General features: G+C 41.6%; 3 protein-coding genes across 9 annotated transcripts in view; 2 read left to right on the top strand and 1 right to left on the bottom strand.

Annotated features, from left to right (window-relative positions):
* Positions 1-14,014, top strand: part of LOC119004747 (palmitoyltransferase ZDHHC14-like) — a 49,724-nt gene extending 35,710 nt beyond the window's left edge. For 2 of the 6 annotated variants that reach the window (XM_037071938.1, XM_037071937.1), the window contains exons 6-10: positions 278-326; positions 2,242-2,344; positions 3,222-3,331; positions 5,238-5,343; positions 12,821-13,285. In XM_037071938.1, the coding sequence (XP_036927833.1) occupies positions 278-326; positions 2,242-2,344; positions 3,222-3,331; positions 5,238-5,343; positions 12,821-13,285 (833 nt within the window). Of the gene's footprint in view, positions 1-277; positions 327-2,241; positions 2,345-3,221; positions 3,332-5,237; positions 5,344-6,187; positions 7,472-11,534; positions 11,558-12,820 lie in introns of those variants that run through there. The other 4 variants (XM_037071941.1, XM_037071936.1, XM_037071939.1 and 1 more) reach the window with 4 other exon arrangements.
* Positions 14,015-14,992: 978 nt separating this feature from the next.
* Positions 14,993-21,962, bottom strand: lgals8b (galectin 8b). 2 transcript variants are annotated; one of them, XM_037071952.1, is made up of 8 exons: positions 21,832-21,962; positions 19,872-19,960; positions 17,950-18,160; positions 17,706-17,825; positions 17,557-17,583; positions 16,667-16,755; positions 16,363-16,528; positions 14,993-16,224 (listed from the first exon to the last, which is right to left on the bottom strand). In XM_037071952.1, exons 1-8 carry the CDS (start codon positions 21,883-21,885, stop codon positions 16,075-16,077), a joined length of 906 nt encoding a protein of 301 aa, XP_036927847.1. In that variant the 5' UTR covers positions 21,886-21,962; the 3' UTR covers positions 14,993-16,074. The 2 variants fall into 2 exon arrangements, with proteins under 2 accessions (XP_036927847.1, XP_036927846.1); XM_037071951.1 differs by lacking the exon at positions 21,832-21,962 and adding an exon at positions 20,280-21,506.
* Positions 21,963-22,028: 66 nt separating this feature from the next.
* On the top strand, positions 22,029-24,079 carry LOC119004761 (interferon alpha-inducible protein 27-like protein 2A). The gene is made up of 4 exons (XM_037071958.1): positions 22,029-22,134; positions 22,288-22,323; positions 22,414-22,575; positions 23,846-24,079. The coding sequence occupies exons 1-4, from the start codon at positions 22,125-22,127 to the stop codon at positions 23,932-23,934; spliced, it is 297 nt and encodes a 98-aa protein (XP_036927853.1). The 5' UTR covers positions 22,029-22,124; the 3' UTR covers positions 23,935-24,079.
* Positions 24,080-26,961: the final 2,882 nt, after the last annotated feature.

The following is a 26,961-nucleotide window of genomic DNA, read 5'->3' as shown; positions in this document are numbered from 1 at the left end:
GAGATGTCTTCAACAACCAAGCATAGCGGCCAACGCTTAATTTTTTGACTTTTCTCTGGCCTGGTCCTCCTACCCTTTACAAAATTGGAAGGCCAATTTAAGTGGGCACGCTCTACCTAGCTCAGTTCATCTTGTTGACACTTGCACTTCTGCGGCAAGTAATGCCTCCAAAGTGTGTGGTAGCCAATATCTGATGCACATTTCCACATTCAATGGGTGTTGTTTAATGCTGATTGTACAGTGGTCTAATGGAGACTCTGTCTTTCTTTGTTCACAGGCTCCCATCAAAGCGGGTTCCTCAACGCACTTAAAGATAGTCCTGCCAGATATCCTTTCACTGAAATCGACGCTGTTCTGTACATCCTGACACAAACACACAACATATATCAACAGGCCTGACAACCTAGATAAGTAACACGTTTAGTAATTTAAAGGTAATTAAATGAATAAATAAATGAATAATTAGAAAGAAATGTTTGATCCCACTTTGAAATTATTACCTGATCATTTTGCAAATGTACACCCTCTAAAGATGATGAATAGAAAAAAGAACCAAAACAAAAGATATATTCCATTCTAACCTTCATTTTTTTCTTTATTGAAAAACATTTCTTGAAAAACCTTCAACATCATTAATCCTCCTCCATCTTTTATAATGTTTTTTTTTTTTTAAATTGAATAGATGTAATGCAGACTCAAATTCACCCAGATTTCCCTTGATTCAGTTGTATTCAAAGTTAACAGACTAGTGAGAGGCCATACAGGTCAATCTGTAGGTCAGATTTAATTTGCATGACATGCCTTTACAAAGCATTTCCATCCATTGCTCCTGCCAGTTACAGTACTTGCATAACTGGTGTCCCTCTGATTAGTCCTGTTCCATCGGTGTAACAAGGCACGCAATGCAGCTCCTCACTCTGTCTCTGTCGATTCATTTCATCTGGCTCTGAATTGTCCCCGGTCCCTCTACAGAGATGTTGTGTGTGAGTGAGATTTAATATGAGTGTCTCTGCCTGTGTGATAGACGCCAAGTGTGTGCAAGACATCTTAAGCCCCAGCTGTTACAAATGCCCTCTAAGTCAGCTTGTTGTCAGTGATAATGATGTGGACTTTAGTTTAAGTTTACTGTCACACTATTTGACCTTAGCTTTTAGCTGTAGCCATGTGTCATCTTATTCCATTGTATTCAAGAGAAGGCAGACATCTCTATATGACATCTCTAACTCTGCAACTTACACCAAAACAATCTAGACTGAGAAATAACAGGAATCTCTACAGGCAAGAGAAAAATATGTACTTTTTTTTGGAGTAGCTTAAAATGATACAAGAATTGAAACTAAGATCAGTTAATAACTGATATTGATAACCAAGTTTGGGGAGTCAGAATGGATCAGCTCTAATTGATACTCAAAGCTATTTCTTAGGCACAAATATAACAGGGCTATGACACGGCCTCTCTCCCTGCCCTCCTCACTTTGGCTGATGAGATAACTGTTTCTCTGGCAGAGAAATGTGTGCCAAGCCAAGCTGATAACGGTCCGTGTCCTACAGCGCTTTAATAAAGGGGAACTGCAGTCGATAGTGTCGTAGCACTCCTTTGTACGAGGTGAATGATGACATATTTTGTCCTTGCTAAGGAGGAAGAGATCAGGTAGAGAGAAATAGAAGAGAGAGATTAGAAGAGACAAAAGGGGACAGTGTGGGTGTTTAGTTGGTTTTTACAGTACAATGTAAGAGGCTGACTCATGGTCTGTGATTTTGTGATATTGCACTGACCTAATAAGTAATTATTTTTTCTGTACGCCCTGTCTAAATAGTCTAAATTTACCCAAATAGCGCATTTGCACATTCAGGGTATTTGTTGATCTTGTTGTATGAATGAGATATTATTTTGGAGTAGAGCAATATAGTTTAAAGGTCACCGTAGTTCGTTTTAAAAAAAGGCAGGCGGCTTCATGCTGGACAGCATCTGTGTTTGTGTGGTTTATGTGGAGCAGAGAAAATGAGCAGTGCTCAGCAATCCCAGCCAAATGAACTGGTAACTAGGAACTATTGGCAAGAGGAGGACAGCCCCGAGGCTGTAGGTCAATATGCTAGCTGTTAGAACTCGTGCTATTTTTTGTCCATGCTGGCTCTGCATGAGTTTGTGATGTGTGTGTCTTTGTCAGTGCCATGTGTTTCACTAAATGTAAGAGGGGATTAAATAAAAGTGGAAGATCATTCCTTGACTTATTCTGTCACTGTGCTGGAGGTGGTAGTGTGTTTCTTCTCTGTCTGGTCCATAGTGGGCCTCTCAGGCTTCCATACCTACCTAATCAGCTCCAACCAGACCACCAATGAGGATGTGAGTATCACAAACACAAAACAGATATCAGTATTTTACATATGTATGCATTTCCTCAAAATAAAAACACCATAAGTAAAGTCTGAAGCATCACTAAGTTATTTAAGATTTCTGTGTCTTTATTTATAGATGATCATTTGTAATATGAGTTCTACTGACAACTTAAATTGACATACCATCAAAAAAGTTATTTCTTAATATTTTGTTATCAAAGACATCTATGTATTGTCTTGAAGAGGTATCTTTTGAAGTTAGCATGCCAACTAGCTAGCTGTAAACACCCACACTCTCTTGATTGTCTAGCGAGCTGCATGGCTAACAAGCTGTACAGTAGCTACAGACATGCAGAATATAGTTAGCAGTGACTTTGGTGATATGCGGCCCATATTTGGGTGGAGTATTACTTTGAGGTTCAAGAATTCAAGCTAGTTGCTAAATATTTAATCTTCTTTGCATATTTTCCAAACAATTAAAACCATTAAATATATCTTATTCCTGTTTTAGGATTTGACAAATTGTAATTGTTACATTAATAAATTAATATTAAAGATCACAGAGTAAACGTTCTCTCTATTGAAATTGTAGTTAGTGGTATGTAGTAAATACATTTTTTTAAACCATTTGCTCATTTCAACTTTGACATTAGTAACCTTACACCATAATTGATCGATACTAAAAGGAAACCAGAGCATGTTTATGTTCTGTCTTTGACCTCATTCAGGGGCTGATTCAGTTGGTTAAAGCATCGTGCTAATAATGCCAAGGTCATGGGTATGAGCCAGGAACATGTACTAACCCCGTCTGAAACACAAAACGAAAAGGTTTTGATATTAATCTGTCTCTCCGAAACTGACTGATGTTGTGTGGTCCTCTCCAGATAAAAGGGTCTTGGTCTTCTAAAAGAGGGAAAGACAACTATAACCCATACAGCCATGGCAATATATTCACCAACTGCTGTGCAGCCCTGTGTGGACCCCTGCCACCGAGGTATGAATCGTGAGCTTGCGTGAGTGTTTTTATGAGGTGATTAAAACATCCCCAGATGCCCCGATGATGACATAGGAGGCCTATCATTTCCTGCTCTGACAAAACCCTTTCAACAATTTTTCACCTTCATTATAATAGGTCACAACACCTGTTTTTTTCCCTCCGTAATTTTCTGTTTCAGTCCAAAGGCTAAAATAGAACAGTTAGTCAAGACTCCTTTTGATGTGAGGAGCTGCTTTGAAATGAGTCTGCCCACAGCCTTTCTTCTATACATAGCTGCTAAGATACTGCAAGAGTGTAAAGGATTTCAAGCCTATTTGAACCAAATCCAAGATCAAAGTTGGCTTGATATATTAGATTTCACACTTTAGCTGTTCATGTGATTTAACAAAAATACTGGCCAACTGTCACAGCTACATTCTCATGTCCATGTGACTGTAAATGTCAGTACACATCGCACATTCCCTCCCAGCTTTTTCTCTTCAGCATTTTGTACAACAACTCTCATCGTTTTTCTGTGAAAATATTCCTCCTCTGACTTGAACTGCTCTTTCTTTTTTGTCATCATGGCTCAACAATGGGTTCGTGATCACCAACTGGACAGAGATACCTACTTTACGATCTGCTCTTATCTGTACTGGACACTGTACCCTCATCAAGATACAACACTCACACTGATGCTGTCATGATGTCACAAACATCTCTTAGCCTTTGGAACGTCGAGTCTTGAATTTTGGATTTTGATTTGCACTCATTTTACCAGACAAACACACAGTCTATGGTTTAGCACATGCAACTTACGAAGTACATCTATAGAGGCAAACACACTTACACAAAGTATAAAAAGAGTAATGATGGAGGGTTTTAGTAGCATTCTGTTTGTGTATCTGGCTGTACTGTACTCTTGCCCTCACAAACCATAAGTCACCCATAATGATACCTTTGGGTGGCGAAGGAGAGTCCTCGGTGCACAGGTGGCTGCCATCTGTGTGTGCGTGTGCGTGTGCGTGTGTGTGTGCGTGTACGTGTGGACAGCCATAGGCATTGCACAGCTGGGTAGACTAGTAAGAAAAGGAATGTTTCACTTCAGCCTCGGACTATGTGAGCAACACAGCTTCTCACACACACACAGACAAAAGCTTCTGCATTTCATTCCCTGCTGAGACCTTGACTCACATGTTCTAATGCACCAGCTTACATGTTTGCTTGTTTCCTCCTAACTGCATTTGCAGACATTCCGGTATTCATTACCAGCAACACAAGCCACTGCTGTAGGTTTCCCTGAGTTTGTCTCTGTGATTCTAGCGAACCATTTCCGCTTGAATCCAGCTCAGTCCCACAGGAGCACTCTGTCAACACACACTCTGTTAAATGATTAGCTTGTGCTGTCTAACACCTCAGCTGTGTGCGTGTGTGTGTGTGAGACTGCTCCGTGTTAGATCAACCCTTTATCTGGCTGATAAGTAGCCATTAACGCATACGTCTGGCCCATGACCACACACGTGCATATGCATACCAAGAGTTCAGGAGGGTATTGTCTAACCAGCTGCGTCAGAATGCTGAAGACTTAACAATGGGACAAAAACAATGATTCACTCCAGTTCTCCACCGCTGGACTTAAGCGATTTATTACCTAGTTGTTATTTCATGTGATTTTGTGACTGTGTCTGAGTGGAAAGACTTAAATCAAGAGGCGTGTAAGAGGCTACAGAATAATATAGAAGTTACACACTTTCGTTTCTGCGTGGTCCCACTAGTGCTGTGTGAGTGTGACCTTAAAATAAAATTGCGATAGTCTATTTGGAGATGTTGCTCCACTGTATCTGTAATGTTGTTATGTTGGTATGTAATATTTGTGAATGAATGCCCTCACACATCTTTCTCTTCTCTGTTTCTCTCTGCCTAGTCTCATTGACAGACGGGGCTTCATCCAATCAGACGCACCACAGCTGGCGCCACCAACCAATGGCATCACTATGTATGGTGCCACCCAGTCTCAGCAGAGCCACATGGTAAGACACTGGCCTCCATGATATTACCAGGTTGAAAACTGTATATAAAAATGCAGGCTGAGTGTGGAGTGGGCAGATCATTTGATAGATGAGGTTTAAGGAGGAGAACTGTCATGAATTAACAGGACTTGACATTTTCTGTTATTTCTAGTTAGTTGTAATCCTACAGAGTTCAACACTAGTTAATTTGGCGACCCTTGTGGTTCCTGTTGGAAACAGCTTGTGCAGTTTAATACATGAGGAAATGCTTCTGAGTAGTTACTTTTTGCAAAATTCAACAAAAGAGCAGCACATGTATCTGTTTGCAGTGCAGCCAAAGAAACCCATGTGGTTTTAATAAAGAAGTAAATCAGTAATTGGCCTTCTCCCAACTTGCCATGAACAATCTGATTTCATGCACACAGTTTTCCACACAACAGCTCTATGTGGCTGCTCTCTCTTGTTCTGTTACATCCTGCAATATTTAAAACTGACATAAAATGCTAGAAATGACTGCGGTTAGAGCTGTCACCTTGACAAGTTCATTGTTTCCTGTGACTGCTTCACAATGAAAGCTGCCCCTATTTTGCTGGTTGAACGCTTTTAATGTGAACTGTGAGGCTAATATCAATGAGATAAAATTACAACCTTGTGAATCAGTTGTGTGTAGGTAGATGATTTGAATTTTGCATGGGAATGGTGGACTCTGCCTCAAACAAAGACAACTATTATGTGGAGAAATAACTTCAGAGGATGAGTAGTCTGAAATTATTATTGCTGAAAAATGCAAATAATAAGTGCAGTGATTATCGGGGTTTATTTTATATAAATCCTAAGTATTGCATTAAAAGAAACATTTTGACAGTCCTTAGTTCCTTGGTTGAAGTACCATGGCCTTGTCTCACCCGGACCATATCGTCACGCCTACAGGACCAGGCCTTCGTCAGCATAAGACAGTGACGAAGCATCTTTCACAGCAGCCTGTCTGACGCAGTCAAACTCCAACTGTTGGCTTTTGTTCATTTGCCATAAACAGATAATCAGCTCTCACAACCTGAGACAGATTCATTTAGCCCCATACAGTTTGAGGATCTGAAATTGCAAACATCATGTCTTACTTTGTCTGATTGACTCTGATTGTAATGATAAACATTGGCTATTAGTTTAAGGACCTGCCTAAATTACTTAACATAGTCAGAGAGAGAGTAAAGGCCTGATGAGGTCAAGCAGCTTCATTTAATTATCTGACACAACAAGCCACCAACTCAGACACGCTGCAGCTTCTTCTCTCTTGTAGAGGAAATGCAGTTAGTCTCTCTCATCCCACTGAATTGAATATGAATTTGCTCTGGATTGCAAAGTGCGAGACAGCAATGTTTTTGATATTGTATGTGCCACTTCACATTGTGTAAATTAGGTCACCAGTAGCAGGGAAAGGTCCTTCATGTGTCTGCTCAGGGGTGGCATCGCAGCCTAAGCTGTAGGATTTTACTCTCCCTGATTTCCATCTTTCTTTTTCCGTTTGAGTCAATTGCAAAAGAATTATTAGCCAATTATTCTGATAAACGATCGATCCTCAAGTCTTTGTTGGTTCCAGCTTCTTAAATGTAAAGATTTCTTGCTTTTCTTTCCTCATTTATGATTGTAAATGACTGGACTGTTGGTCGGACATTTCATATACTAAACATTTAATCAATCGATCGGCAAATTTAATGGATATTGAAACAATAAGTTAGTTGCATCTGCTCTGCTCAGTCACAATTAGGGAAGTCAGTGGCTAACCAATAATCAGTTAATCACCAAGAATGTTTTTGACCAGTTACGCATATTTCTCTAGGTCAATTTGCACACACAGGCCTCCAGGATGCAACTTTTTTAATTGCATGTTCTCTAAGAAGTGTTAAAAACTTTGTCATTGGCCACATTAATGAAATAACTCAGGGGCACCAGCACAACCAGTGCAAAATGTTAGTCTGGATCCCTGAAAAACACACACACACATACACACAGCAAAGTAACACATGAATCATGCTAAATGAAGCACACTGTGGGAACATTTCCTGCAGAAAGGCAACAAAGTCAAGTGTAAATTGTGTGATGCTACTTTTAATGCAACATAATAAAGAAATTGTCCTTTTGTGCAATTACATTCCCCCCACAGTTTTTGAACACAACAACACTGTCATGAATACAAATCCCAGGTCTGATACAATATGTTAGACATAAAGTAGGTGCATACAACATGCAGCAAACTAAACTCATTGCATCATAACAATGTTGTGTATTGAAAACAAAATACACCCCAGTCCGATGCCATCACCAAGCCAAATGATTGAGACCAATATGCTGCCAATCAGCGTGGTAGACTGCAAGGCATATAAAGAGTTTGTTTGGTGCCTCGAGTCTGTCATGCCATCGAGTGCAGCAACATTTTGAGGAGAAGAAAAATGAACAATCTAGCTCTGACCACAAGCTGCTGGACAGATTTCACAATCCAAGGCTGCATTTTTTTTTCTCAAAAATTAACTGTTTACCGGTTCATGGCTGTCAAAAGCTGACATCCTTAGTGACAAAACTGTGGGTTTAAGGGTTTCCTCATCTTGCTGACAATCGTGTCTTGAGCGGGATCCCAGTAGAACAATGAGTAGGAATCAGAAAGAGATAATGTATAATAAATTAGACCATGTTGTGCAAACTCACAATCTCACAAACTGAAAGTTCACCGCGGTCAGTAAACAGAGATCTAATGTTAAACTGTCTCTGCAGTCCTGGGAGAATAGCTGGTGTTGTGAAGAGGACATTGTACTGACCTCGCTGACCAGTCTTCCTCCGGTGCCTGAATAGAAGCAACAATTCTCCTGTTGTTCAGTTAAACCTCACACATTACACACTAGATTTAAGGCCTATTCACATACAGCTACTTAAACGTCTTCCACTGGCACCCTCCCTCCACACCACAGTCATCTCGTTGTTCTCGTCCAGACTTGACCTCGCCCCGTTCGTTCTCATTGAGATGTCGAACATGCACGTCATCTGTCTTCAGGTCCTAGCTGTGTGGACGACTCGTAATGGGACGAGAGCCACTGGAACATTCCCTTATGTTGGCACATTCAGAAATAACTGCCATCTGTTTTCTGTAGCGGTCATGATTAGTTGTCCCATTGTGCCTGCTGCTGGCCACTGACACAGAGTCAGCTGTTAACTTAATATCCATTTGTTAAACTCAGAAACATGCCACATTGGTAATACATCAAGAGGGACTATTTTTGAAGATTCTTTTCATCTCCCTCCTACACCTACTGATGCAACTCTCTTCATTACTGTAAAAATCTTTGCTCGCCTTAAAAATCCAGACCACCAGACTGCTCATTTCAGGGCTGCGCTGAGAGTACAGTGTCTTCAAGTAGGTTTTAGAGAGGCTGGTTTAGTTAAATGGCTCAAACCACAGTGAGGACAGGTCTCTCGTCTGTTTTTTGTCTGTTTACTACAGAGCTGCGTGGGTGGGTGCTACTTCGACAAAGTGTGTGTGTATGTGTGTGTGTGTGTGTGTGTGTGTGTGTGTGTGTGGCAGAGATAAAAGTGTCAAAGAGGCAGCAGAGAAGGGAGGTAAAAATGGAAATGTGTTGTACTTGATTCACACGTTTGTCAGTTGTAATTTCGTCATTGCAGTTATTTTATGCAAGTTCAAGCTGACTCTGAAATAAAGATGGCCTACCTACTGTGCGACATTTCCCAATCTCACGAAAGTCCTCATCAATAAACTGTGTATCATATATGTTTCATTGAAACGACATTTCCAAGCCCAAAGATATGAATAGAGGAGACAGTACAGCGTTCTTCTCCCCTTTTTAACAAGAGATATTGCACTTGAGAGTAACTTGACCTCGTTTTCTTATAGCACTGTGTCGGTTAATGCATTGAGGTTGCGTTCACGTTAGTGCGATGAAAGCCATGTTTCTTTGTGAGCTACGTTGTGCTTGAGATGCAGCTCAAACCTCGACCTGGTATGGTGAAGCCTTTGAAGTGGTTGCCATGGGAACAGTGTGTGAAATTATGACACATTACAACGCGACTATTTTTTCATATCATTTGATTTTGGGTGCGAGATTCAATTTAATTGACAGGAGTCATCGTCAGTCTCGAGTTAAAGGGTCAGTTTGCTCAAATTACAAACAATAACAGTAAAGAAAACCACGTTCTCTGGTTTGAGCTTCACAAATGTGAGAAGTTTTTCTCTTATTAATTTAATTGTACATTTGTAGTCATCCTTGGGCTTTGAGAATGTGTTATTTTTCAGTAATTTCTGATGTTTATACAAATTGATGAATTTAAAAAAATGTAATGGACTGATCCATTGATGATACTATTAGTGTTTGTCACTGAGATTTTTGCCTCCACCCTGATACAATGAAGTTGAACTTTTAAGTGTTATATTATAATTCTTTGAGCATTTATATTTAATGATAATATTTGTATGGGTGCCACTTCAAGTTAGTGAACACACAAATGCCTCTGTCCTTTTACCTCATGGTGCACCATTTGTATTTGGCCTTGTAAATATTATTCTATTTTTGGATTTCTGTCTTCCTTCCTGTCCCTCTACCTCTACCTTTGTCTTTTTCCTTTGTGAGCTGTGAGCTGTATTTATACAACACACACATACAGTGCAATTTTTTCAACCAACATTTCCTTGTTGATATTTGTGCAGTGAGTGACGAAAGACAGCCATCCCGCTGCCTCGTTTTCAGTTCCACTTCTCCTACTACTACAGTTTTGTTTCTTTGTTCCTCTTAGAGCTGCGTACAGTCAAATGTACCACCTAAGCCCTGGCAAAATGTACTACAGCCTATTATGAGTCACATGCTCATTCACAGCAGACAGCGGATTGTTGTCAGGAATAACACCGACAACTGGAATCTCCCAACTTGTAGCTGCATTCCAACATCTTGTCTCAAGACTTGTTTAAATATTAAACAGAAATGTTGTCTGCTTTGAGAAATACTTGATTTGATTTGTACAAGATCATGCTTGTCCTCTTCATAACCCTACCCTCATGATTATTGAATCAAACCCTTCATTTTTGCTAGATGCAAAATTGAAAGATCAACAATATGAGATTTCTGAACACCGTTACGTGGACAATCTAACTACTGACAGCAATATCATTATAGTTTGAAGGAAATCTGTTGGGGTCTGTGCCAAACAACATTTGCAGCACTACTCTACTTCCTCATATTGCTGTTTGTCACGCATTTTGTTCATTTATCGAAAAAATTATTGAGATTTCGCTAAGATTTGCTGTCACTTGTGTAGCACTAGTCATTATGTTCAGTGTCAGTTAATTAACATGTCAGACAATGGCGAAAAATATCACGTTCTCCCAGAGCCCACAGTGATGTCCTCTGTTACTTGTTCTTTACAACCAACACTCCAAAAACTGAAGATATTCAGACAGTCACTAAAGGCATCAAACTATTTCAACTGAGAAGCTGGAAGGAGGAAGGTGGAAATGTTTTTGCCAGGAAAATAATTGAAATGATCTTTAAACGAATTAATGATCAAAATAAATTATTTGAGCAATGGTGTGAGACATACGGGAAATATCTTTTTGTGAAAATATCGTCTTTTAATCTCTGTTCACATTTAAGTGTGTCGTGTTTGTAGAGTCACTCCAGTTTTGAATATTATACTACAAAGTGTAAATGTAGGTTTACATTTTTAATGAGAGAAAAAATTCTAATCCTTGCTGTGTCATCATCACCATTTATGAGAGCTTACCCAACCATCGCTGCTTCACTTGCTATCTGCTATCCAAGGTTACACTATCTACAGTCGTGTCTGTGTGTGTGTGTGTGTGTGTATGCACGCGTGCCATGGGGGATGGACAGTGCTGAGTCAGTCTAGCTATGACTGTTTATAAAACATGAGTGGGCCTCAAAGTTATAAAAAAAAAAAAAAAAAAAGGACAAAGAGCTGTATCTTTGATTTTATATCCAACACACTGCTGATGATGTAGCTCCATGCTAACGTGCCAGGTCTCCGAGTCATTTCAGTCTGATAACCTCCTGCTCAAATGAGTCCTTTCAACAATCGAGAGAGAGGTTTTTCTAAAAGGGATAAGTGAATTGATAATACTTTAGAATCGCATCTCATCTGCTGTCAAAGGTTGCTTAACTTCTGTTTAAATCACATCTGTAATCTGCTCTTTTTAGGTCAGTGAGATTGAGGCAGAAAGGTGAGATGTCTGGGACAAATCTCTGTGCTTCAGGTGTTCTCGTCAGTCAGATTTGTCTGGGATTAAAGCAGGAATTAAAGGGACAGGTCACCCCAAAATCAAAACCACATATGTTTCCTCTTACCTGTTGTGCTATTTTTGTATCTTTTGAAGATATCGGCCGTAGAGATGCCTGCCTTTACTCGAACATGATAAAACTAGATGGCACTTGGCTGGTGGTGCTTAAAGTGCCCCATTTAAAAAGAAATTATACATACATAAACTCCCTCCAGCTGTCTACCACACAGAATGAAAATTTGCACCTACTTATTGATGCAAGGTTAGCTAACTAATTAAACTAAGCCATCTAACTTTACAGCTTAGCCGAGGCATTAAAGGTGCACTATGCAAATGAGGGATACAAGTTTTAGATGTATTTAAAGCCATATGTTTACATTTGTATGCATAAATATTAAAGCACAAACAGGCTTATATTTTGAGTAATGGTGAGGTGAAAACTAAAACAGCACATGGCAGACATCTGTGCGACCCTTGTTTCCATATCTCATCTTGGATTTTAGCAAACGAGATTGCTAAAAAGCACTGCAGGTAAGAGGAAGAATATGCATTTTGGATTTATAGGCGAACTGTCTCTTTCAAAATGTTTTCTTGTTTGTATCTAGGTTTTTTTTTTTTTTACTTCTCTGTCCTCCAAACAGCCACTGATCTTTCACCTATACCTGGTCTCCAATACATGAGGTCGCTCTGTGGTGATAACCATGGTTAAAGCTAATCTCCCTGTAGCTAATCTATGGTACTGGTGACTCTCCGTGTCCTAACCTAGTTCCTCAGCTCCAGTTTTAGACGTGTGATTTCCACTCTAAAGCAAGGCAGCAGAGATCAATAGGCCATGAAGCGGTGACTTAATAGCCTTGTGATTTCAACTCTACTGACCTCAGCTCTGTTTTCACTGGGTTGGATAAATGAGCTGGTGCGGGTTCTTTGTGTTGCTCTGCATTCTAACAAGGGGTACTAACATCTTTTTATCTTCCTCTCTCTCTTATCCAATCACCTCTCCCCTCCTCTTGTCTTTCCGCATATTGTTTTCCTTGATCTCATGTGTCGTCTCTTCTCTCTCTCTCCATCTAATTTTCAACACTGCCCCGCTCTTATTTGTTTTCTATTTCCGTCCATCACCTCGGGCTCCTTATCTATCTCTTCGACTTTCACATCCCCCTCCCATGTTGTTCTCTCCCTTCCCTGCTTTCCACTGCTTTCTCTCAGTGTGACCAAGACCAGTGCATTCAGAGCACCAAATTCGTTTTGCAGGCCGCAGCCACACCTCTCCTCCAGCAGCAGAGTAGCGAGCCAGTCATCCTGACGGCCTCACCCGAAAACGGAGGCACCCTACCTGGCCGGACCTCCCTCACCCTGGGCGGCCCATGCACCTCGCTCCCCCTCGGCCAGCCCACCCCTCCGACGTCCACCCCCAGCCTCAGCTGCCACGAGGCCACCGACATGCTGCCAATCCATGCACACAGTCACAACCACAGCCACCCTCTCCAGGAGCCTGTGGCCCACCACCACTTTCTCACCCCAGAGGAAGTGCCCTCACCGCCGGGTATGCTTCCCTGCGGCAGCCCACTTGGTCACAGCCACGCCATGCAGGCTGGCTTCTACAACCCAGCCAGCCAGGACTCACTACATGAGGACTCAGTCAGAGGATTGGTAAAGCTCAGCTCCGTCTGACAGTGGGATGTACACCCCCTCCTCCCACCTCCTCCCTCCTGAAGACATGCATCCAAACTCTCCTGTGCCACTTTTGTACCGGCTCGCTCTCACCCTGAGTTATACGCTCTCTGAAAAAGGCTGTGGTTTAAATTCAGCTGCTATAAACTGAATCAAACTGAACTGACACAAAGTGAAACCAGTTGTCCTCAGCCAGTGTCTTGCCAAATCTCTGTGCTGGAACTGGGAGAGATGTTTTTTTTCTGGTGTGGTGGCCTGTACGACAACTCAGACATACTCTTCTATTTTCCTTTTTTTTTTTTTTTTTTTTACTTCAAGGGAGGCATAATCCATTAGCTCCTGGAAACTGGACAGTTGGAAAGTATCTTTTTCAAAGTGGCATATGTCTGTGAGCCATGTGAAGCAAAAAAAAAAGAATCCCATGTTTTGGCAGGACATGACATTTTTGGTCAAACTGATGAATTTCTGTTGAACGAGATCACAGGTCTGAGAGGTCTTTTTTTGTAATACAAACATTAGCCTATTTGCCTGTTGCTGATTGGACAGCGTCTTCTGCCTTTTTTCTCGGACATTCTCAGCAGTGCAATGGTCGATGTCATCGTGTTGCATATCATCCTGCTTTTTCTATGTTAAAAAAAAGAGACTGTTGTACTGTACCATGGTTATTACAAATCTTACAAATTATTATATTTCCTGTGGATATTAATAAAACACAAACTTTTTATCACACTGTTGCATTAATATTGAGGTTCAGAAGGCATAATGTGGGCTGATGAGAGAGTCATGTGGTGATAATATCCCCCTTATAGTTCGTCTTGTGACTGATGCCTGTGGGAATTAGGCGTAAATGAGACAGCTTTACAAGCCTGTCTGATGAATTTTGCTGAATATTTATGACTGTTCAAACAAGGTCAGGACATTCTTTAGGCTATACTGTCTTCATTTATTTATTAAGTACCGGTTTCAAACACCAGCGCCTGAAGAGAACTGTACAAACTTACCCAAGGACTTTCCAGTTATATTTAAAGTGATTTGTCTGACTGACAGTGGCTGGTGAAGGTGTTTGTGTAATAAAAAGCAGTCAACTTGTAATTCTCTTCTACCACCTTGTGGTGAGAAGATAGTACTGCAGGTGACTGATTTTATTTACATTCAGCTACAGTTTACCTGCCTAAAACTCACACACAGTCAGTCAGCAGGTGCAGACACCTACATCTTGACTCTTCTGTGTCTTTAAATGAAGTTTTGGTGGGGAAATTCAAACAGGTAATAATACAACCTCTTTATTTTTAGCTCGCTCATTGTTCTGGTGTGTTCAGCCTCAAACTTCACTGTTAAGGTTCCCTCCGTTCATGCTCATCAACGCTGTTTCCACGGCTGGTCCAGTAAACGGTTACTAGACAAAGTGAGCAACAGTATGGGGCTGAAAATGCAGCATTTACTCAAAGTCCTGTTGATTTTTCTTTGGAGTTGCAGGAGAGCAATATTGCGCTAAAAGGAGAGTAAATAAAGGACCTCCATTCAACAGGCACACACTAAAACAACTCCATATGAATGCTACTGTGGCTTTGGTTCTGCTGGACAGGTAAGTAAACCACTTCATAAAATCAATGTGTTGACAGCCTGTTGTGCCTCCTCGTACTGGCCACACATCAGTCCACGCAGGTGTAATGCAGCGCTTCCAGACATCAAACAGTGGATACACAATGATAGTAGGAACACATTTATTTTGTTAATAAATCATTTATGATACATAGGGAAGATTTTTCATACATATTTTACAACAGTTACAACAGACAATGCGAAAAAGTAACATTGACATTGATTAGTTGAGTTTTTTTATCAGCAGGATTGATCTTTGCAGCACTGAGTGGGAGAGCAGTGAGACAACACATGATCACAGATGCAGGATCCTACCATATTCTATAGCTTGCATAAAGTTTGCAAATCGGTATGTGAAACGGTTATGTTTTAAACTGACCCTGTACTGCACTGTGCTTGAGTTCTGCTGCACCATCACGTGTTGAATTGACTTCAAGTGCATGACACGATGCGATGAGTGAAAAAATCCTGAGGATTACGACCTTTTGTAGCAGACTGATTTTAAAAAAATTTTGAAGTAACATTTAATGTTAAACAATTGCAGATGAAAATTATTGTAAGCATACATTCAAAATGTTTTCCAAAGAAAATAAGAGTATAACCACTACTAATTATTTAGTAATGATGAGAAATGTTTCCAAGCTTTTTAAATTAGCTGTACAGTAAATGGGCCTTTGTTGGGCCTCGCTCCAAAAGAATAAGAGCCCATCGATTTTATTCATTGTTTGTAATTGCTGACTGTCTTGGCTTTTAAACAAAGCCAGTACTTGAGTGCTTATTAACATTTACACATTTCCTGTTTTAATTATACAGTGCACTAAGGGCGTATCACAGCAGAGATGCACTAGAGACAGAAATGAACCAAGGCAAACCTAACTTGTAGCTGTAAACAGTCATGGCGGCTCACAGCCTGATGCTCCAGCACAGCTAGCTCTCATGCATCAGTCGTCTAGCCAGGGCTGGAAACATGGACCATCAATACTCCATGATCCTATGTCACCAAAAAGGCTAGACTAGCTTAAACCAGTGACCTATGGTTGCTGCAAGACCAGTCTGACCTGTAGTCAGCACAGCGCTCGCCATTCTCAGCTTCCATTGTCTGGGTGGCTAAGCTAATTTAGCTTCTCGATAACCAGAACACGACAGTGTCCGTAACGTCGGCTTCCATGGAAGTCTGGAGTCCCGAGTCACCACAGTTTGACATCGGTGAGCTCCAGGTCGCCCATGATCTCCAGCTGGTCAATGCTGCTCAGGTCCTGCACCCGATGTCTGAACTCAAACAGGTGTGAGCCGTTGACCGCCAGCTTGAACTGGTGGGGCTGACACAGGATGAGAATCTGACAGAAAAGAGATCATTACAGAGCACACAGCCGAAGAGAAATAACAATGATTGGCCTGTGGTGGGATATTACAAGCCTAAAAGTGGTGACAGCAGAAGCCCTTCAAAACAAAGGTAAGTTGCAGGCGGTTCCTACCTCAAAGTAATCCCCCGACGAGAAGGGAAAGAAGGGCAGCTCCCGCTCCTCCTGACCCCAGGACTCACTCAGGTACGAGTTCCTGGTGAACACACCTGACTTCATGCGGGGGTTCAGATGGAGAGCGATGTTCTCAGTCCTGCTGTTGCGGAGGTTCACTGTGAAACTGGGAGAAACATATAAGGCAAGTCATTAAAAGCATAACCAGAGGGAAGTCTCATTTTCACTAGTTCACGCAAATCATACACATCAGATTGTTTTTGCTGGTCAGGACAAGACAGGCTTCATCAGTTTTTCACGTTACCTGTGAGGATACACGCTGACCTGCCCTTTGATTGTGATGTGCTGTCCGGGGCTCAGTCCTTTGAGTATGCTGCCTTTGTAAGGGAGGCTCTGGAAGGAGAATCAAGAACAAAAAGATGAATATATTCATTATGAGTTGATCTACAGCTTATTATTGTCGAGTATATATTTGGTCTATAAACTCAGGGTGAAAAATACCCGATATAATTTCCAAAAACCCGCAGGAACGTCTCTTAAATCATTTGTCCACAACAACGACAGTCGACAACATGAAGATGTTGAGCTTGCCATCATCAATGATTGAGAAAAGCATTAACTCACATTTGAGGGGCTGGACCCAGCAAATGTTTAGCGTTTTGGCAAAAAAGTTGACAGTTAAATTTTTTTTCCGAGCAAATAATCGGCTTAGAATGCAGCTCTAAATCAGGCTCTCTTCATCATCTACTTTTAAGTGACAATAAACTTCGACTCGATAAGTAAAACATCGGTGATATCGGTGTGATACTGTCTGCATGAGCGTGTGTATACAGTACTTTTTCAGGGCCGATACCAAGTTAACTGCTGAGGTCCTGGGATTGCAGTGTCATCACTACGAGGAGTCATAAAGGGCAGGAAACGGGTCTAGTCAGATTCTGACCATCGTTTCAGATGCTTTCACTTTCAATTTGACTTCATATTTCTTCCACTGCCTGTTGTAGCGATGCCGCCCTGTTCCAAGATCTCATATATTACTTTAACGACCATGATGTTTGACACAAAGCAACCAGAACAGGCCTTAAATAGTTTCAAGTAAACGGCCTGCAGCGCAGCACACAAAGGAATCATTTAGGAGATGCGATCCCATTTTAGTGGCATCACAAGATCACATGATGCAAGAAGGAAAATACTCACCAGGTCACCTGATTCTGAATATATTGCCTAAAGAGAGAGAAAAAAAAGACACATTTGAAAGTTAGTAATTGGACATGTTTCTAAAACAAACACACATCTGACCAGAGGTCTGTCCCATGAGGACAAACAGCTGATGGGAGGATACTCACTGAGTTTGGGATGTAGCCGATAGCGTGCACCCTGACATTCCCAGATATAGAAAATGTGTCGACCCTGTTCAGTGGGATTTTGTGCTTGAATTCCAGCAGGTGGGCGCCGTTTACTGCCACCTGTGGGCGAAGACGGGTATTTTTAAGATCCCTGCTTTTCTATGAATCAAACCACTGCGTTGCATGTATCGTTTAACCCGGGCTTATCAACGCCTTCGCCCCCCGACAGCGCAGGTCCGCTGACCTTGAAGACGTCGTCGTGCACCAGGACGATGGTCTCGAAGGGGGCCCCGCGTTTGTAGGGCAGCTGGTGGAGCGTTTCCTCTTTGCCCCAGCTCTCCTGCAGCAGGGAGTTACACACCACACAGGGCGGGCCTTTGAAGCGAGGGCTGAAGTGGAGGGCGACGTCAGAGCGCGGCTTGGTGCTGCAGCCGCTCGACAGGTCCATCTGAAATCTGCAGAGAAGGGTGCACACAGGGGCTGATTTATTAACCGGGCCCGGGGCTTCACTTCATGTTGAAGGATTTGGGAGTTTGCACCTCTTGGGTACCCAATCAGCAAAGGCTCTATTATACAGGCCCTATGTCAAAATGTATCACTTTTGTTTGTTTGTTCAACCAAAAATAGGAGGAAACAAATAAGTTTTTAAGTTATGCAAAAACATCTGACAACATTTGTCTTGCTTTTCTACGTCCAATTGAATATTTCCCTTCATGCCAAAAAAAATAGATCATCTTAAAGCAACATTTTGTAAAACTGCTGGGGATTATGTTGAGTATAACCAATCTGCCACAAATGTCAAAACAGGGTTTACATCAGTTGATGGTGTGGTTCAATAGGTGATGATAATGATGATAATGATGATGATGATGATGATGGTAACAGCTTCAGGAGTCTGGACATTCTTCTGTTCAGGTACCTTGAGAGTGCTTAGAATTTCACATCTAAAAAGCTGTTCTCACCCTGGCAAAGACTGCAGCTAAATACTGTTTTAAAACTCTACAGTGGTGTGAAAGTTGAAGATTTTCATACTGTGTACATTTGCTAACAACACTGAATTCTACCGTAAAATATCCCAAATTTATACCAGGGTTCATGTCTGTCAGGACAAAACATCTTACAAAATGATAATGTAAATACTGTAAATATCTTGTTTAGTTTATTTAGTCTTTTTTATTTGATTTGTATTTATCTTTTCCAAGTACTGACTTGTTTTAACGTGCTTACTTGTTTAGTGTCTGTGTACAACTACTCCACGTGCCTTAAACTGCCCCCAGGAGACAAATAAAGTTTTTTGAATTGAACTGAATAATAAAGTGTCTGTTCAGCCAACAAACTCTGCACTTTCCCGTCCATTAAGGCTCACTGTAAATTAGAATAATGATTTTAATAGTTGTGTAGCACCTTATCCGCTGAAACTTTGATATTTTCGGAGACATTTACCATGGAGTAAAGGTCTCGTACTGTTGCAGCCGTAGCCCCCCGGGGGGCCCTCTAACCCTTTAATACAGACATGATGTGGTGTAGTGCTAGTGGATGATCTCTGGGGTTTTTTAAGTCCTTCAGCCAGAGGACAAGAAGTATTTACACTGCCAAGTCACAGCTGAGCTGAAATGGTTCCAGCTGATCTCATAGCTGACGTCTCATAAATTCCTCTAAATGTTAAACATTTGAGATGTTGTACATGAATATGGCAGCAAAGCGACTATCTGCTATGTGAAGATACAGTTTAATATATGGATATATAACTCTACTGTAGTCACACGTCATGATCCCATATCAGCAACAGATTACATTTTGCAACTTTGAGCACAAAATTAAGTTGCTGATCAGAAGAAATATTCGGGGAGGAGCGTGGCTCATTGGCAATGTCAGGAAAGGACTCAGAAAATAAGAAATATCATAAAAATACCTACATACACTGAAGGGACACTTTAAGTAGTGCAGTATCTACTAAATGATACCTTTGGAGAGACTTAACCTTCTTCTGTTTATTTAAAGAAATCCATGAGGTGATTTTAGCAGGTGTCCGTGTGTTGTGCAGTTAAAAAAAGTTTAGGAACCTCTCGCCCAGACACAAAATGACGTTCTGGTTGATGGCTTTAATCATCACACCTGACACCTGAAGCCTCTTCAGTACATTTCTCTTGTATCGCTCCATCCTACCTGTCAGCATCTGGCGGCACCGTGCCCTGGATGATGATGATCTCCCCAGGGTGCAGGCCTCCAGGTATGGGCCCCGTGTACGGGATCACCTGAGGGGGAGAGAGTTCGGCGTTAGGAGCGCTGCTCACCTGCAGCTGACAGCAGCTGGAGACACAGACACTTGAAGACTGAACGTGATTCAGTGGATTAACTGGAACACACAGTGACCGTCTGGTAGCTGCTCCGCGTCCTTTGCGCTGCCCGTTTTGAAAGGCACCTGCTGAGAACACAGGCGACTGGCGCACAGTTTAGCAGCTGCATTAGGGGCTGTTGATCATGGCATGATAAAAACACTAATCCTGATGATGATAATAATAATGATAATAATGATGGTGGTGGTGATGACGGTGATAATAATACGCCTCTTACCGGATTCAGGACAGTGTGTTTCGCATTTGCCACAGACATCAGGCTTCCTGTGTCGGACCACAACATGCAGCGGAGTGTGTGGTGTCTGCGGTAAATATGACCGGTTCGCAGCTCTCCTGCACTACGCGGGGATGATGGCAGTGGGCATCTTCTCTCCATAAGCAGCACCGCCGACACCGCGCATGCGCAAGCCCCTACCCACGTGATCAGTCCCGCTGCACGCCGAGCGGCAGCAGAGCAGCAGAGGCCCACTTTCTCTGACGGATTTCAGGTTAACTGATGCATGTTGTTAAACCTCTGTGTGAGCAGCAGGAGCTAATAAAAAATAACTTGACTGAACTTGATTTAATGTACAGGGAAACATTCACAGCACTTCACTTGGTTCCACATTTTATGATGTTGCAGCCTTATTCCAAAATGGATTAAATTCATTATTTTCCTCAAAACTTCTACAAACAACACCCCATAGTGACAATGTGATAGCAGTTTATTTGAAATATTTTACAAATGTATGTACTGGAATGTACTTCATGTATGTACAACAAATGTGTGTATTTAGTTGTGGTTTTTTATTGCTATTATCATGTATGAGACAAGAGGTGGACTAAGGCAGGTTGAGGGGTACAACCTAACAACACTGCCCTATGAACAAGCACTGCCCCTATGTCCATCCAGATGGATGGGGAAAGATGGACAGACAGGGATGGATGGACAAATGGACAGGCTGACATATGGACATGGATGAATGGATGGAAGAATGAGGATGGATGGATGGATGGATGGGTGAGGAAAGAAGGACAACATTTAAAGGGGAGAGTCACATCGTGCATGCAGTATGATTTCAGAGTCGTAGGCAGAGAAGGTGTTTGTACCTAAGCTGCTTCCTGCGAGGGCCAGGATACCACTGGTCATAACTGTGGCTGCAGGTGAAATGATCAAAATCACTGTATAAATAAATAAATTTAAAAAAAAGATTAATCAGTTACAATGTTTATATGTAACCAATTTTTATCTTGTTTTTTTTTTTTAAATACAGTGATTTTGATCAATTTAGCGGCAGCTACAGTTTTGACCAAAATTAACAAAGTCTGCAAATCAAGATAAGAAATTGCAGCTGGCAGTGAGACTGCTTTCTTTTCTTTTAGCAGTGAAGTGATAAACTCCATGACAGAACATCATAAAATACATAATCTTTGAACTTTGAATGGGAGCAGCTGTAACGCAAGCAATTTCCCTTAAAATATTTCTGATTCTGATTCATATATTATGCAGTCAGTTGTCCATATTTAAAGTTAAATTAAATCAAACAAGTTGGCAGTATGGTAGACAGATATCACATTTACGTGTCAGGATCCAGTTATTATAGACACAGATTAAATATCCAACTGTCATTTACCACCACAACTGCCAGCGTTACATGCACTGGCAGCTGTAAACATAAAAACATTAGAAAAATGCATACGTGGGTTTGGTGCCTTCATACTAAACCTATAAGGAGCAGTTAACGTTTACAACGTCATCAGAAAGCGTTACATACGTTGTGTTTTGGTACCTGTCTGTTTCCCAAATATATTCGTACGTGCGTAAATGGGTAAATGCGAGGCATTAACTTATAGCACTTTGTATAAGGGCGCTTTATAGAAGTTCACTCCATTGACTTGTAGTTCACGGGACAGACCTGCCACATCCAATATGGCCGACGCGCTAACGTACTGCGGAAACGGCCCAACACAGTGACGTGTTCACCGTCATCACGTCAAGTCTGCGAGACGCTACAAATAGCCTAAACAGTTTCGATTTTCCGGAGAAACAGGCTGTGTACACTGCTTTGTCAAATCACAAGAAATGGGCCCTGGTCAGTATTGCTGTTCCCTTTGACGACATTGCCACATTTACTGATGTGTTTCCCTTATAACAATACATAAACAATAACCTTAGCAAATGTTGTAAATGTTAAACCAGTTATTAGCTATAAATGTTGATTTCAGTTGTCCATCCTGTGTTTCAGTGTCAGCTGCCGCTATCGGAGCAGGAGTTGGAGCAGGTAAGGCCCTTTGTCAAGCATTGTGACGCATTTTAATCCAGCAACTGCGAACGTAAATGTTTCCTCTGCCGTGTTCTCGTCCATGTGCAGTAGCTGCCCTGTTTGCGGCTCCTGCTGCTCTGGGGTTTGCAGGCTTTACTTCAGCTGGAGTAGCGGCGGGTTCCGTGGCTGCTAAAATGATGTCTGCTGCTGCCGTGGCTAACGGAGGAGGAGTGGCAGCAGGAAGTGCTGTGGCTGTCTTGCAGTCAGCAGGTAAACATCATACAGGACAGATGTTGTAATGGTTGGTTTATAAGCTTACCTTGTGAAATGATCACTACTGGAGCAATGATTTAAAAGGGAGTCATGTGTGGAGTGTAATGCAATGTGTTTTTCCTTTTTTCCTAAGATTAACCGAGTCACATCCAGTCCTCATTGTACTGAGAAACTATAATTTTAAAAAGTTGAAGGGCTGTAAGTTGCGACCATCAACCTCAGAAAATGAGACACAGGGGACCCTTCAGCTTCAGGACTACTTTAGTCGGCTTCACACCTGTATTTGTTTTGGGTTTTTTTGTATTGTCAAACATTCATCATGTAATTGTTCCAAAGTCTGAAGATCAAAACATGGTATCTAATAAAAGTGACAGTAAATGAGGGCAGGATGGCACTCAGCTACTCCTTAAAAACTTTGGAGCCCATTATGACACTTAGTGTTTTTATAACAGATTTTAATCAGTAGGTAAAGGACTTCATTTACTGTTTGTTTTTGGATTCCTAAACATACTTTGTCCATTTGGCACACCCTGCCACCTCTTGAGCTTCAAACAGTGTTCTGGGGACCTTATTTTCCTCTGAGAAATGCTTGTTTGCTCAGTTATGGGGGAAAATGGATATATCTGAGTTAGTATTATTACCTCAAAAATATTCTAAATATTGTGGCTCAGGGGTGGAGCCAGGGTCTTGTTATCGGAAGGTCGCTGGTTTGATTCCCCTGGTGTGCATGTTGCAGTGTCCTTGGTAATACTTCACCCCAACCTGCTCCTTATGTGCTGGTCGGCATCTTGTGTGGCAGCCACTGCCATCAGTCACTTCGGACAAAAGTGTCTGCTAAGCGCCTTAGATGTGAATGTACATTTCTGATGTTGAATTTCTCCTCCAAAACTGCATAGTGCCCCTTTAGTAAGAAAGTGAAGCTGAAGGGTGCCATGACTGCTCATTTGGTAAAGGGTCTGTCCTGTGTACTTAGGAGGATGGAGTTATAAATCGGCCTCAACCTCAGCAATTTACTAAAAACGTGACATAAAAATGCTATGTTTGAACCACAAGAAGCGGTCCTTTTCACGCCTGGGATTGAAGTGGGAAAAAAAGACATGTCTAAGAAAACTCGAGTCATATTGTCACAGAGATTTGGAAAAAAAAAAGTATTCTACAATTCTGATTGTAGTGTTACTGTTTCATGTGGGTTTTTTGTCTTGCCATCAAAGATTCCTCAGGTTCTCTTTAGCTTCGTACCTTAACAAACACTGTGATGTTGCTGTAGGTGCAGCTGGCCTGTCAGGAGCCGCCACTGCCGCTGTGACCAGCGCTGGAGCAGCAGCAGGATATCTGGCCAGTTTTTTCCGCCGATAATCGTAAAATAACTTGAAGAACAAAGGAGGCAAATGCAACTTGAGATACTGTATCTAACCTCTCCCACTCTGCTCACTGTCTATTTCAGCTTATGCCCCCTGGGAGGCGCTATGGGTGTTTTCTGCAATAAATCTATAAAACCTGACATACTGGTTCAGTGTGTCATCCATACGCCATAATGTCCCCTAGAAATGAGTAATGTGTTCAGTGGTTTGTGAACTTTTTTCTGGCCAGTTAAAAGTTGTTGGCTGTGAAACCAAAACTCAGAGCTGAAAGATGCTATAGAGAACAAACAGCTGGATAGTCAGGAGCTGATCAGCTGTAGGTTCATAACTGACAGACACATGTGACTTGCACACAATAACTTGATCCATTGTCACCTGATGAAACTGACCAGACACTTCAACACTACAAATCAAGCTTATCAGTATCCAACATAAAGATGTGTATATTTGACATTGAAGAGCTTGATTGATGAATCAACTTATTTCTGATTGTGATTTCATAGTAAGCACTGACAGGAAATGATTAATTGAATAACCAAAAAGCCTTCTTTTGTCACCTTCTTTTTTCAGTGAAATTAAAACAATCAAATCGTATCAACACGTAACGTTTTCTAAAAGGTGCAGTATATACTTTAATTCAGAAAATTCAGTTTTACCATTTAAGCTACAAACTCAAATTGTGTCCGGTAAAGGGGAGGCCGACAACAAAACCCGTCCACCATAAACCCTTTCTCGCCTCTCGCTTATGCAATATCATGTTGGGGAATATGCTTTATGCATTATTCACCGCTCTTTAAAATATAACTTTAAAGAATTAAAAATGCTATAACCACATGAATGTCATTTCTGTTAGCGCAAAATTATATTAACGTTACTCATCGAGCGTCTCGGTGACAGAGAGCCTGGAGCTTGTGTTTTCCTGGTTTAGTTGTTTTCTACTTGGTCACCAAGTCAGCTGGGGCTATCTGGTCCAGGAGGGAAGATTTTTTTTTTCAGAACCATCACCGGTATCCCCCTCTCTACCATATCCACCACTGCGTCTTCAGCCGAGTTGTAAATCACTGCACCGTCACTGTAGAACACCCTCAGCCTGGCTGGGAATGGAGTCTGAAACCGTATATTTCTTTCTTTCAGCAAAACTTTTGCCTCCGCGTACTCCCTCCGTCTCCGCAGCAGCTCTGGTGCGTAGTCATGGTCCAGGTGTATCCTTTTGACCTGGAAGTAGAATTCTCTGCTCTGCCAGGTCATTTTGATGACCTTCTCCTTCATCCTGTAGCACGAGAACTTGACCACGATTGATCTTGGCGGGGCATCTGTCGGAGGTTTCGGTGTGAGTGCCTGGTGTGCTCTCTCCATATTTAGTGCTGTAGAGGAAGGTAGCTCAACCAATCAGATATCTTTCTATGGTGTCCCTGGGCAGAATGTCCTCCACCCAGGCTATTCTCTTTCCTTCATAGAATGCCCTGACGATTAAACGTAATGAGAATGTACATTTAGGTTGACAATTTGATCAACCAATGACATTTGGATTTGTAGCCAATGGGCGTATTCTTTAAGGTTTTCAAGGGCTCCAGGGTATTCTAGAAGGCCCGCTTGCTCAGTTACGTGGGACCTAGCTTAAAGTGAAACTCTAGCTAAAAAGCAACCAAGGCTTTATTTGTGATTTGAATATGAGTCAACCCTTCATGTAAATACATAAATTCGATGAAAGAGTCACAGATTTACCATAGTTTTGGTTTTGGGCAAGCTAGTTTTCAATGGAACACTAACATTAAAATAGCTATTTTTAAAACACTAAGAAGGCTCGACACAACATGAAAATTTGCTAGTAGTACCACCGGGGTCTCTACACATGAACATGAGCATTGAGAACATTGTTTGTGTACACAGAGTTTACTAAAAAGAAGGTTTTTGAACTACTGACTGTAGGAGCTGGATCTCCGGCGCATCGCTGTCATGGCAGACAAAAAGTCTCGATCCCCAAGTGCGACCTTACAGGCAGGAGAGTAATGGTGGACTGCTCGTCAAGCAGTTTTGTATGGGGTTTGAGGGGCAGAAGGAACATTTTGATCAAATATATGACGAGGCTGTGCTGAACACTGGCGTGCCAACTGGACTGCACTTTGACTTGCCACTGCTGAAAACTGAACTGTCTGTGATATATACTGTGCAAGATTTTCAGGGAAAGAACCCATCTGACGTCCTCCTCTCTCCAGCGTTCAAGTCTCTGTGACAGCATGCATCAGTTACATGCACTAACATGTTTAGTTTTAACAATCCCTGTCACCACGGCATACGTGGAAAGGACATTTTCTGCCCTCATAAGATAAAAACATATGCGAGGAACACATCAGGACAATCCCAACTCTCTGCGTTAGCTTCCATAGCTATTGAAAAGCAAGTTCTATTGGATCTGAAATCCAGTGATCAGCTTTATGACCGGGTAATTGAATTACTATTATTGGTAATATAATATATATAATATATAATATTGGTTATTGGTACAGAAGGCCCAGTTCTGATGGGCACGGTTCGCCACTGCTGTTTATGTTAGCATTAACCACGGAGGGATCAGAGCGAATTAAACAGCTAAATCTGCCTCAAATGCTACATCACTGAATTACACAAATGTACAGACGCAGCATTGCATGCATTGCAAAGCATTGGATGATTTGCCAACTATGAAGACAGAGGAGGTGATAAAATACTTCGACTGCAGGGACTGCAGCACAGACAGGCCGAGTCAGCGGAGAACATTGAGACCAAGCCTGTTTGGGTCCAACTGGAGAAAGTGAAGGCTGACAATACAACTCTTCAACAGAAAGTATGCGAATTGGATAGTGAAGACTGTCGTTTAAAGGAGCTGCGATCACAGGAAACACAACATTTCAAGAAAACTATTGAGCGCCTACAGTTGGAGCTCTATAACAAAAACCCAGCAGAGTTTGAGGCTCACTTGAATGCAAATCAGCTGCAAGAAAGACTTGTAAATGAGAGAATTAAAGTTCTGGAGCTGCAGGAC

This window comes from Acanthopagrus latus, chromosome 16 (assembly GCF_904848185.1).
Source record: "Acanthopagrus latus isolate v.2019 chromosome 16, fAcaLat1.1, whole genome shotgun sequence".
NCBI classification, from domain to species: domain Eukaryota; kingdom Metazoa; phylum Chordata; class Actinopteri; order Spariformes; family Sparidae; genus Acanthopagrus; species Acanthopagrus latus.
The sequence above is the reverse complement of the archived record's forward strand: the minus strand, read 5'-3'. Positions and strand labels throughout refer to the sequence as shown.